Source organism: Parasteatoda tepidariorum, chromosome 10 (assembly GCF_982258835.1).
Source record: "Parasteatoda tepidariorum strain Cologne lab strain chromosome 10, Ptep-v5.0, whole genome shotgun sequence".
NCBI lineage: Eukaryota > Metazoa > Arthropoda > Arachnida > Araneae > Theridiidae > Parasteatoda > Parasteatoda tepidariorum.
Window position 1 is genome coordinate 57,283,435 of NC_141764.1, and position 14,239 is coordinate 57,297,673.

The window sequence follows — 14,239 nt, forward strand, 5'->3', positions numbered from 1 at the left end:
ATTATAACATTTTCATTTCGCATCCGCTCTACCGCTACAATTAATCACTTGAAGCACAATTTGGAATTTGAAGTTTACAAAACCATCTGTTTCTTCTTCCTATGTCATATGATGTGTCAAATACACGCAGTTGTTGTTGAAAACGCTTGAAAAAAGTTTCTTTTTTATTATCATTTAAAAGATTTAAAATTAAAAAAAAGGTAAACCAAAAACAAGATTTACATTCTCAATTAAGATGTGGTATTTCTATATTATAAAATTTTATACGAAAAAACAGTTAAGTAGTGTTTTGGAAGTATTGCTCATATTAATGGAGTCACCAGTATATGAAATAAAGTAGGTAAAAAACGGAATAGGTAAAGTAGGTAAAATTTGGCTCATGAGGTAAATTTTAGTAAATTTTATTCAGGATGCCTTAGAGTAAGGCATAAAACCATTCATTCGTTGAAATTTACTTTTCAGTTTTGTAATTTTTACTAAATGTGTGGCTATAAGAGCTGTAATTTTGAAAACCAGAATTTTTTTTAAAATCGTTACTGTATGAACGGAGAATTTACCAAATCAATGATTTATATACTGTATAATTTGCCTTTGTATATTTAAATGAAGAAAAAAAAACATGAAGTTTTTAATTTTTGGTCTGTAAGACACCCTAAATGTCACCTGTTTAAAAATTTTCTTTTTCAAGTTTACAACAATTTTATATGGTAATTTTTGCAGATTCAAATCATTAATTTGTTTAGAATATAAATCTTACTGAGGAAAAATTATTTTCGAAACTACCAGAATGAGGTAAAGTTTGCCGTGTTTCTGACTCTATGGGAAACAAGAGTTAAGTAGCTCTTACGGAAGTGCTTTAGAATTGATTTTGGTAAAATTAATTACAAAATATGATTTCATAATGTGTGTTAAAATTTGGCAAACGTGGTAAAATTCGGTAATTTTATTATGATGCCTTAGAGTATGACATAAAAATCATATATTTGATAAAATTTACTTTTCAGTTTTGTTTAGTTTACTAAATGTTTCATAATAAGGGCTATAGCTTTGAAAACGAGAATTTATGATTAACCGCCACCATTTTAATAATAAAATTAATGTTTAAAATACCATACATTTTAGTTTTATAAGTAGAATGACGCCTGTTTTTCTTTTTCTTTTCTTTTTAAATGTACCAGGAATGACACTTTTATACAATACCGCAACTTTACCAGAATTTCGTTCCACGTGAGTAAATAAAAGTAAAGGATTAAGAAAAAGAAAAATAACGATGTTTATGAAAATCATCTATTTTATTATTTTTTAAAATTAATATCTTGTTTGATAAAAATGCAGATAGGATACAATGATTAAGCTGTGTGAAACATTGTACTATATTTGTTTCGATTCAAAACAATTCAATATGTTTTTTTTTGTTATTTCAGATTCATTTAAACTAAAAACAATATTAAGCGGAAGGAACAATTTGAAAATATTTACTCGAAAAGTTATGTTCCGTTATTATTAACCTTAAAGACAAAATAAACTTTAAAATCAACTAAAAAAAACAGATTTATTTGCTGGAATCTGTCCATTTTAGCAGAAAATTTCTTTCATGCTTACTTCAAATTTACTTAAAATTAATAGTAATTAATAGCACTTTCATGGTTAGCTAGACAGATAAGTAAGTAACCCAATAACTTTATTAGCCTAAAAAAACGTATGCCTCAAATCAGTACCATCTGGAGTATCTGCTATCGGTGACAAACAGATATTTTAGATATTAAATGCCATATTGTTAATCAGATGTTTGAAATCAAATCGATTACCGGACCGGTTAAAGATATTTGGGTATTTCAGTTGAGATTACTGATTCCAATATTGTTTCAATACGAAATAGGAACTCTAATTTATAGACAATTGCAGCTTAAAACTAATTTATAGCTGCATATTTATTTTTCAGATTTTTTTTTTATCAGAGGCAGATATTTTTTTTGCAGAAAGTATAATTTGATCATCCTTTTACATTGTTCCATTTTTTTCAACTGAAAAAAGAAGAAGGATTCATTGCAATAAGAAATAACAATAGAATACTTCATGTCAAACAAAAAGTTTATACGACTTAAATTGCAATTCGTATGAATTAATGGAGCTATTTATAAATGTTAAAATCAACGTTTATTGTATTTACATTTTAGCAATTTCTTTGTTCAGTTACTTGATTTTATAGCAGTCTAAATAGAAAATGAAAATAATGTTTTAGCATTAAATACATTGAATTTGAAATAAATTCGTTTAGATTTAATATTCCTATTTTCTTAAGAGCTATCAGATATAATACTTCACAAACATTTTTCGGAGAGGCAGAGAAGAGACTGTTTCCATAGATTCAAATAATTGCAAAAACTCTTTCATTTTATGCATCCTATTGAACTGGAGAAGGGAAAAAGAAACTGTCCATTTCAATATTGAAAATAAAAGTAGAAAAAAAGAAGAGATGTCACATTTTATTTTAAGAACTCTTTTTGGAAGTTAAAAATATGTGTGTCTTTTTAGCCGTCTTGGAACCTCGTGCAGTTTTTATTGCTGTTTCCAACTCTATTTTATCTCTGTAAAAAATTGGTTTCGAAAGAAATATATAGCAACAATAAAAATCCTTTTTCGTAAAATATAGGGTGTCTTTGATATGGGTAAAGTCACTAAGAATTCTTTTGTATTTTTTTATTCAAAAAATGCAGGTAAAAAATATCAGCTTCAATATGTTTTTTTCTCTCCACTTGACACGGTTGAATGTTTGCAAAAATTGAATTTATTTTTGAAAAGGGTAGCAGCTAAAGTGTTGAAACATGAGTCAAAACATCCTTTTTGCTCTGATACAGGATTTTGAAAGTTTTAAATTGAAGCAGGTAAGGTGTACTAAATACAAATTTAGAAATCAAAGAATGCTTTAAAAATATGCCAAATTTAAGCCACATTTAAAAGAAAAGCATATACTTAAAGTATATCTTACTGTGAATAACCGAAATTGGAGTTTGTCTTCTGGCGGTGAGTGTTGACAATCACATAGTCGCTTTGATAAGTATCCGAAATATGTACTATCTACAAGATAATTTATGTTTCGTTATTTACTTTCAAAACTTTATTTTCGATTAGATTAAATTTCATAATATGGTTGAAAATTTGAAAAAAAAATTCCAATTAAAGATTTTGACATAATTAAAAGCTTTAAATGCACTCTATAACAAAAACATCGACGCACCAAGAAGCAATCATCCGATTGCTTTGAAATTTCGTATGCATGAATGTTTGAACAGATCAGGCTGGAACATATATGGCAACGTTACTTTTAAAAAGTAACGAGTAAAAGTACAAGTATTTTTTAAAAAAGTAACGAGTAAAAAGTTAAAAGTTCTTATTTTAAAAAGTAACGAGTAAAAAGTACAAGTAAAAGTACAAGTACTAAACAAAAAAAGTAACGATTTAAAAGTACATTTCTAGGTTCCTTCAAAATTCAAAGTTACCTGAAATTTTATTGAATAATATTCTTATGTTCTTTAATGTTTTTGCAAAATTGTTGTTATTTATTTAATTATTTTTAATTTTGAAAGTTATGGATATTAATTTATTTTTAAATTCGCAAGAATATTATAATATAATTTTATAATGTAATCGTATAATATAATTTTAAAATCAAATATAATTTTAATATCAAAATTTTTATGGATTTGCACGAAAAAGAAATTTTATCTATTGACTTTATTTTTAGTTTATTATTTTTATTTAATTAAATTACCATTGATTTAAAATTGTTTTACTCTTAATTGAATGTGTAGTATAAGTTGAAACAGAAGGTATTTAAGCACGAAGTTAGCTGTAAATGCATATATATTGCATTCACAGCTATTTTTTTTTTAAGAAAGCTTACCGAGTTTTAGAAAAAAGTAACGATTTCATTCGATATTTCCGTTACAAATACTTTTACTTTTTCCCTAAAAAAGTAACGAAAGTACAAGTAAAAGTACTAAATTTAAAAAGTAACGAAGTACAAGTAAAAGTACGTACTTTTTACTTGTACCGGTGGTACAAGTAACGAAAGTAAAAGTACTGCCATGTATGGGCTGGAATGATGCCGACTGGGTACGTATAGTCTTTAGCGACGAATACCGCTTCTAACTGTGTCCTGACGATCATCGAAGACGTGTTTGGAGACGCACAGGGCAGAAGAGGGATCCTGCCTTCACTATTGCACGCCACACCAGCCCTCAACAAGGCATTATGGTCTGGGGTGCCATTTCCATTGACAGCCGGACCCCTTCGGTCGTCATTAGAGGTACACTTACTGCACAACGGTGCGTCAACGACATCCTAAGACCTGTTTTGCTACCGTTCCTTTTTCAGCGCCCTGGGCTGGTTTCTCAGCAGGACAATGCCTGACCACATACGACACGTGTTGCTATGAACTGTTTGCAAGCTTGTCAAACTCTTCCTTGGCCTGCCAGATCATCAGATCTCTCTCCCATCGAGCATGTCTTGGATATGATGGGAAGGCGATTGCATCTGGCACAGAATATTGATGACCTCATTCGACAAATGGATCGAATTTGGCGGGAAATACCGCAAGAGATCATCCGGGAGCTCTAGCGGTCTATACCACGCCGTGTGGCAGCTTGTATCCAGGCTAGAGCAGGGTCAACACCTTATTGAACTTGTTACTATAACTCTGCAATAAATGATTCAATTGTTCTGAAATTTTAATCATTTACTATTCTGTACATTGTCTTCCTATTCACTAATTTTCGTTTCAATCGGACGACTCCTTCTTGGTGCGCCGACTTTTTGTTATAGAGTGTATAATAAATCTCTTAGTAGAATTATATTTAATTATAATAATTTTAGCAAGTATTTAGGGAAAATTAATAGATCCGATTATGAATATTACTGTGAAGAAGAGAAATATTTTGCTTTTCTTTATAAACATCATAAACATATTATTATTGGTAAATTAAATATTATTGAAAATTTAGAAATTCGGAATTTAATAAAAAAAGACATAATCTTTAGACTCAATAAATTTCTAGAATACGTTCTTAACGATATCAATATTTTTTTTTAAAAAAATTATCGAATAGACTCTTTTTGCCTTTAGTTTTGTTAACAGACTAGAAGAGGGCTGTTTATTATTACTTTAAAAGCTTTGTTTTCAGTAAAAATGAAAATATAAATAACAGTCACAATTCAACAATTTTTTTTCTAAAATGAATTAAGCAACTACAAAAAAAATGTAATTACTCTATAGACAAAGCTAATAATAATTATGCAATCTTGTGTTCAAAAAAAATCTATGTTGAACTTTAAAATACAGAAATAGAGAAATAGCAAAAATTTTAAGCTTAATAATTTAAATAATGATTTTATCATTAAAAATTTTTTAACTTTATATAAGAGGTAAAAAAAAAAAAGGAATAGATAATTTCCTTACTTATTTATCAGTCCAAAATGTTATAAAATTTTTATAAAATATAGAACAAACACAAGTAGTTCTAATACTTGTCTAACTAAACCTGGCATCATTTTCTCTACCTACTTATATAAAATTATTAACAATATTATTAAATAAGTTATTTTAAGATTATCGCTAATAATCAACAGATTTAAGATAATTTTAAATTATCAGTAATAATTAACCGATTTATACAAAATAAAATTAATTCTATTGCAACTTTTTGTTTCTAGGATCTTTTCAATAATATTACTCTTTATAAACTATAAGATGTTCTTCTGAGTTCTTACTATGATTTTAGAAGTATCCTCAATTGTGATTTTTATTATTGGGAATTTCTAATTAACTTATGTCTCTTTAATCTTTACAATGTTAAACATATTTTTTTCAAATTAATGGAATGCTACACGCATCTAATTTTTCATCTTTCATCTCTCTTGGAAAATTTATTTTTTCACTATTAAGGAAAAAATTATACTCTTAATATTAATTTCTTTCTAGATTTATTGATGGTTTAATTATCTTTAATTTTCAAGATTTTACTATTTTATCAAATGATATTTACCCCGAGGAATTAATCTTGCATCGAAATCATGATGATAATAAAATTTTTATTTTTTGGATATGGGTATTATAAAAGAAGAAAATATCTGCTCTGTTGATTTATACGGTAAGAGAAGTGATTTTAATTCTAATATAAATAAATCAATTATTTATAATTTTAATACTTCTGAAAATGTCTATTTAAATACCATTTTTAATCAAATGAATAAAATTATAAGAATATGTAGAAATGTTTATTCATCCGAAAAGCCAAATAGATAAATTCTTTCGAAATTTGATAAAAAACAATGGATACTGAAGTGTTGTTTCATCGCTTTAATACAAGACATCTTATTCAGAAGTTTAGTAAGTAAGTAATTTATTCATCGTTGCTGTTCTATCTATCTCCTGTAGCTTTTGCCATCCAACATATAATAAAATATTTATAATCATCTCATTAATCGATTCATTATCGATTAATAATAATACTACAGAGTATCCCCCCAGTGTCAGAGAATTATACTCTGAAACGACATAATATTTTACATAAAATTTTGAATATTACTCTATTTACATCATTGAAAATAATATTTTTTACTAAACAACCTTGCTTAGCTAATAATGTTAATAACTAACATAAGTTGCCAGTTTTGCTGGAAAGTGTACATGTCTTCCAGACCTAGTCACAATTTTGTCGGGTTCCTTGGGAGAATGATTTTTTTCTGTATGTAAGGATTTGGAAATTCCAGGTTTTACAACCCGTAAGTTTGATTCAACCTTCTCTGTAGTAGGAATCAAATATGCTGGCTTTACACGGTCTATGGACACAGTAGATTGCCTGCCATTTAGTTGAATTGTAAGGTTTTTAGCTGATCGCTTCAAAACCTTATGTGGACCTGTATAGGGTTGACATAAGGGAGGTTTTACACAATCCACTCTTAAAAACACGTGAGAACAAGTGCTTAGTGAGGGATTAACGTAAAATGTAGTTCGTCCATGAGCAGATGTTGCAATTGGATTCAATTCACGCATGGTGTTTCTAAGACGATCAACAAAAATATCATCACATGGTGGAATGATGGATGTTTCTAGCATGTCGCTTGGAAATTGAAGAGTTGTTCCGTATACCAGTTCGGCACACGATGCGTTGATATCCTCCTTTACAGCAGTACGGATTCCTAAAAGGACTACTGGGAGTACTTCTGTCCACTGTGAGTTTTCATGCGCTTTTATTGATGATTTTAAGTGGCGATGAAATCTTTCCACAATGCCATTTGAAATGGGATGGTATGCTGTCGTACGAATTCGGCTTGTTCCTAACATTCCGGAAAACTCACGATATAAAGATGATCGCATCTGAGAACCTTGATCTGTTGTAATTATCGAAGGGCATCCAAATCGAGATATCCAAGTGTGGAAAATTGCACGACAGATGGTTATGGCTTGCATGTCCACAATCGGTATGGCTTCTGGCCATCTTGAAAATATATCGATCATTGTTAATAAGTAGCGGTAACCATCAGATGAAGGTAACGGGCCTACAATGTCGACGTGTATTTGTTGAAATCGAGCATCAGGTAAGCTGAATGTTCCTAGAGGAGCTTTGGTGTGTCTTTGAATTTTAGAACGCTGACAAGGTTCACAGCATTTCACCCATTCTTTTATGTTTTTCTTCATATTTGGCCAAACATATCTGTCACAGATGAGCTTAGTAGTAGCTGTAATACCAGGATGTGATATGCCATGCAAGTGCTCGAAAATTTGTCTTCGAAATGTTGTCGGAATGAATGGGCGTGGAGAACCATTTGAATTGTCGCATATTAAGTCAATGTCTGTATTTTGACATGGTTTGAGTTCAAGATGAAGAGAAGAATTTTTATTTTGACTAATATCTTGAATTTCTGCATCAGTTTGTTGAGCCTTCGCCAGATCGAGAAAATTCAGAAAATTCGATTTAGTAATTGAATCTAATTCTATACGCGAAAGTGTGTCGGCTACTATATTTTCGGGTCCCTGTACATGTCTAAGGTCAGTTGAATATTGAGATATAAAATCTAAATGGCGTAGTTGTCTTGGGGAACATTTATCCGGATTTTGTTTGAATGCATAGATTAGTGGTTTTTGATCAGTATATATTTGAAATTCTCTGCCCTCTAACATGTGTTTGAATTTTATTGCCGAATAAATAGAAAATAACTCGCGGTCATAGGTTGACCATTTTTTTTTTTGAGAATTATTTAATTTCATCGAGTAAAAAGCTAAAGGCTCCCATTTCCCCTCTGAAAGTTGCATTAATGAACCCCCTATTGCAAAATCCGATGCGTCGACCCATAAGCTTAAGTTTGCACCAGGAATAGGGTGTTTTAAGAGGGTTGCCTGCGCGATTGCTTCCTTTGCCTTTAAGAAGGATTTTTCTGCGTTTTCATTCCATTTTAATGGCTCATTTTTGACCTTAGAATGATTTTTCTTTTTATTTCCTTCTAAAAATTGTATTAAAGGATTAAGGATATCAGCGGCTTTTGGGATAAATCTGCGATAGAAATTAAACATGCCTAAAAATCTGCGAAGTTGTGTTAAATTGGAAGGTTGAGGGAATTCTAATATGCATTGTACGCGATCGGGTAGAGGTTCGATTCCCATTTCTGTTAATTTAAAGCCTAAGAAATTTAAAGAATTTTTACTGAATGTACATTTTTCAACATTGATACAAAGACCATATTGTTCTAATCTTGCAAATAAATTCTTAAGGTTTTGTATATGTTCACTATGATTTTTAGACGCGATTAATATGTCGTCGACAAATGCATAAATATTAGGTAAATCTCTAGTGACTTCGTCAATAAATCTTTGGAATGTAGCTGCTGCGTTGCACAGTCCGAACTGCATGCGTGTACTTTCGAATAGTCCAAAAGGTGTACAAATGGCCGTTTTATGAATGTCATCAGGGTTAATTGGAATCTGGTGATAGGCCTTTACTAAGTCAATGTGACTGAAAATTTTGGAGCCATGCAGTTCAGATGTGAAATCAGCTACACAAGGAATGGGATATTTTTCCTTCACTGTTTGTGCATTTAGTGCCCTAAAATCACCAACTGGCCTCCACTCCAGTGTTCCCTTTTTTGGGACCATGTGAAGTGGGGATGCATAATTACTTCTAGATGGTCTTATGTGCCCTAATTCCATCATTTTTTTAAATTCTGATTTTGCAATTTTTAGTCTATCCGGAGCTAATCTGCGAGGTCTTGCTACTACTGGAGGACCTACCGTATTTATAAAATGAAGGGTGTTATGTTTTACGGGTTGATTGGGATCCGGTAATTTAGTAATTGAGGGAAATTCTGCTAAAAGTGAATGAATCACAGAATCACCTGATATTGTTTTAACTGAATGCAATATTGTTTCCTTAACATGACCTTTTGTTTTAAATTTAGTCGTCAAATCTCTTAGACATTTATTGCGTAAATCTGGCACTAAAGCAAAAGAGTGAATTGAAATCGGCACCTAAAATTGGCGTCGTAATATTAGCAATAAAAAATGACCAAGAAAAAATTCGTCTTAATCCGAAATCTAAAGAAAGTGTTTTTTGTCCATAAACATTAATTGGTGTAGAATTAGCAGCGAAAACTGTTTGCAGAGGATTATTTCTTTTTTGAATATAATTTGCCGGGAGAATGGACACGTCGGATCCAGTATCGACCAGAAATGATAAGTTTGTTGTCCGGTCTCGAATGAACAGGCGACGCGATGTTTGTGGCAAAGAACATGTCGCGTTTATTCTTCGCCAACTCCGTTTTCCCGAAACTTACATGGCATAACGCATTTTCCTGGTTTACATTTGTTTCCAAAATTGCGATGGTACCAGCAAACAGATGAATCTCGTTTTTTAACACTATTACTTCTGTTCCTGCGATAAGGAGAACGAGAGCGAGCAATTTCAAGTTTGTCAATTCTTTCATTTAATTTTTTTATTTGGCGAAGTAATTTCTCTTCCATTGAATTTGAATCGTTTTCAGTTATAGAGTGGGTTTCCATGGGAACTGGCGTGACTTCTAATATCTTATCGGAAATGTCGGCTGCTTTTTCTAAAGTTAAATCTGAAACAGCTGCTAAAATCGTTTGTACTGATGTTGGCAAACGCTGCAAAAATAATTCTAACATAAGCTTTTCAGGGACTTTTAATGTTTCTGCACGACGTTTCATAATCCTTAATAGTTCGGAAGGCTTCCTGTTACCCAGTTCTTCACCAGACAAAAGTTGGCGAATTTCTTGTTGCGATGACTCGCCTGATCTAACAATTAATTCTGTTTTTAAATTATTGTAAGGATCTGTAGCATCAGGATTCATTAAAATATCTCGTACAATCGGGGCAATCTCTGGCGGTAATTGAGAAACAATGTAATTATATTTGGTTATAGATTCTGTTACAGGTTTGGGATATGCCAATCTAAACGTGCTTTCACACATAATAAGCCAAAGAGCAGGATCTGATCTGTTATATAGTGGTATTTGTACAGCACTTACCTCAGACATGACGAAAGAAGTCTGAATGGCGTCACCAGATTTTTTTTTTTTTTCAAACTGAGATCAGAATCAACTAAACAAAATTCTTGATGGGTATAATTAATATCAATTCAAATCGTCCGCATAGTCACCATTGAAGTGTTGTTTCATCGCTTTAATACAAGACATCTTATTCAGAAGGTTAGTAAGTAAGTAATTTATTCATCGTTGCTGTTCTATCTATCTCCTGTAGCTGTTGCCATCCAACATATAATAAAATATTTATAATCATCTCATTAATCGATTCATTATCGATTAATAATAATACTACAATACCGAACTAAACTAATTAAGTTCGATTTAAAATTATTAAGTTATTATTAGTAAATTTACTAAAACTTACTTTTATTAGTAAATTTACTAAAACTTACCTTTATTAGTAAATTTACTAATCATGTATGTTATTATTAGTAAATTTACTAAAACCTCCTTTGTTAATTAATATTTTTACAATGTGCGAATCCAATTCGTGCAAATTCGTGGCAAAAAATCTGTGCAAAACAAGCAAATCATGTATTTCTCTCGCTCTCTATCTCTATTTTTATAAAAAATGTTAATTTCCTAAAATAATTAAAATTGTATAGTTTAATATCAACCTTAATAAATATAACACTTCTTTAAACTATCCAGTATAATATTAAGCATACCGGAAATTTTTTTTTTTCACCCTTAGAGAAATCATGAAAAATATCATTTTATAACTTGTAATAGCACCTCTGGATTTGATAACCCCTGGATTCTGTTAAGAAGTGAGCTCACAAGGTATTGAAAGTACGTCGAATTCAGTTTAAACCCCTCGTTGAGGATTTGATGGCGCAAATTCACCAAATTATGAGAATGCTGATTTTGGCGTTTTACCCGTTGTTCCAACTTGTCCCACAATTTTTCAATGGGGTTCAAATCAGGTGATTTTGAAGGTCAGCCGAGATTTAATTGAGTATCTAAGTGTTCGTAAAACCAGTCACATATACTTCCAGCCCTATGAAATTTGCTGCTGTTATCTTGAAAAGTAATGGTATCGACAACACACTCTGTATGAAGAGGGTGACTGAAAAGCAACTCCAAATTGTCCATAACGTTCAAATAAGCTCGTTGGATCATGTTTGTGGCCACCTCAGCGAGGGAACCCAATCCATAATAAGAAAAAGACCCCCAAGACCTGACAGATGCAGCACCGGATTGAACCTGATCTTGCACACAGTCAGGATGAAATGCTTCATCTGGTCTGCGTTGCACTCGCAGACTTCCGTCTTTTGAATAAATGCAAAAACGTGATTCCTTAAACCATATTACATTCCGCCAGTCAGCAACTGTCCACGTTTGGGGACCCACTGAAGTCGCAGAGCTTTCTATCCGAATTCTATATACTATCCGAAATATATAATTATCTCTACATATTTTCTTTTTATTTGGAGAATTATATTTCTTTTTATTGCTTTTACAAGATCGAATATATATATATATATATATATATATATATTATACGTAATATGTTAATACATGAGTAATACATGATTCCCTTACCTTATTATCCTTCTTTATTACATAATTTTCGATACATTTAACAACAAAAACACTCAATAATGTGAAGTGAATGTTTATTAATGATTGATTAAATGTCTTTGTTTGCGAAAGTCGAGTGACACAATAGCCTGACTCTTACACAATTACGACTGCAAGTTGAACTTGTCTTTTCAAAGGAAGTCATTGGGTTAATACATGGTTTATTTAGGAAGACAGGTTTTGTGTCCATAGGGAATAGATTGAGTATATTGAAATCCTTTACAACCGAGAATGTTGTTAATTTTGAATAGATTCGACAGAATTTAAAGCAGTTTATAAATTTAAGTTTTCCTTTGAATATAGTATCAACCAAAAGCGGTAAACACATAATTTGTAATACTTTATTCTTATTATTAACTCGTTGATTAAATCAAAGATTATCTAGAAGTGTTAGCAGCGCATGTTGCAGCAAAAATGTATTAATTATCTTTAGTAAATTTTCAATTTTAACAATTATTTTTTCCGTAGCTACTTAGATTGAATACCAATTGAACTATTAACTTCTAAATTTATTGCTTCATTGCAAAATTCTTAGCCGTTGCACTTTAAAATAAATAAATAATCAAACCAAATTTGTAAGAAAATTTATAGTAAAACTTTTCTTCTACTAAGTAAATATAAAAAACATAAGAAGTAATACACGTGTAAATTTAAAAAAAAATAATGCAGGGGCAAAGGGACTATTTAAATAAACTCTAATTTTGATAATTTTATTACTGATCCACGTGATTGACTAGAAATTTCTTGAAACTTGGTTTCGAAGATTTGAGGAATTCATTTTAATTAGTTAATATCACCATATGCTGAAATATTATAAATCGTTTGGTAGCCATCAACTAAAAATAGCAACTTAGAAAAGAGTGAAACTGGACTGCATGAAAAGCGACAGAGTTTTAAAAAAAAACTCATCCAGAATTTTAATCAGATGTAGTAGCATTTATCAGTGCATCCAATGGGTCCATCTTCTGTAAAATGTGTAACATTGGCACAAGTGATAATATTTTCCAGTTCTTACAAAAATAATTTCTTGTAGTTGGAATTCATTCGGTAATAAATGGAAAGGAAGTTCTTTTTTATTCGATAAATCTAAGAAAAAAATGGTTTTGAATAGATATCGACAGCTATTGTCGTACAACTAACTCTTCAATCTCATTCCTTTCTCTTTGAGTCACCTAAATAATGAAAAATTAAAGCAGAGACTGTCCAAAAAATAATAGAAAGAATTTATAATTGGAGGAATTTCAACCCCAAAAACACGTCGTTTTTAAAGTCTCATGTTGCCACGAATCAATAGAAAATGCATAGAAATATCCTTTATTCAGTGTGATGTGATAAGAAAAGAGTGTTGAATGCTGGTAAGGGATATAAACGCATTTACGCTGAGCATTCTCTATTTTAAAACATTTACTTACGTTTAACATTGATGTTTTACGCCAGAAACAAAGCTGATTTCGGAATTTTTTTTTAGACAATCGATGTTAAATGAAAGTATATGGGGAAATCAGGAAGGAAAACTTTCATGTTTCAGATATTTATATTATCTTTGAACTGCCTAGGAAAACATAAAAAAAATACATAAAATATTTTTTTCTTAAAAAGAAAATAATCAAAATCTAAAATAATCACTGTGCCATAGTGTCTCATTGATGAAAATCACATTTGTATTTCCTTGACTCTGACTTTGTTTTAGATTATATTAAATAATTATCGAGCAGCCGACCTAATTCTGAGTTTACGACAATCAGTGCTCAACTCCGTAGCCTTGTAATTTCGAACCCAACTTTGATGCAAGGGAATTCTTTAATCAAGCATTAGGACAAGCTAGCCTTCATGGTGGACTTTTGCGTAGGAATTAACCCGCATTTGTGTTACATGGAAAGGAAAACCACGAAGATCTCCAACGGTTATCCTAAAGACAAGGGAATTATAACCCATTATCCGCTTACTACTGAGGATATTTTAGGTCTGAGCTGTGGTCGGGGCGAACCGAGGAAAAAATACGTATAAACCACTGGGATTCGAACCTGGGACACCTATTTGGAAGGCGAGTTTCCTAACGCCTAAGAAACCGCGGCTCATAGGCTCTGGCTTATC

The 14,239-nt window shown here is 31.1% G+C and overlaps 1 protein-coding gene across 1 annotated transcript; it reads right to left on the reverse strand.

Moving 5' to 3' along the window:
* Positions 1-9,522: 9,522 nt before the first annotated feature.
* LOC147802949 (uncharacterized) lies at positions 9,523-10,552 on the reverse strand. Its single transcript, XM_087153301.1, has one exon. The coding sequence runs from the start codon at positions 10,550-10,552 to the stop codon at positions 9,794-9,796; it is 759 nt and encodes a 252-aa protein (XP_087009427.1). The 3' UTR covers positions 9,523-9,793.
* Between the last annotated feature and the right edge of the window lie 3,687 nt (positions 10,553-14,239).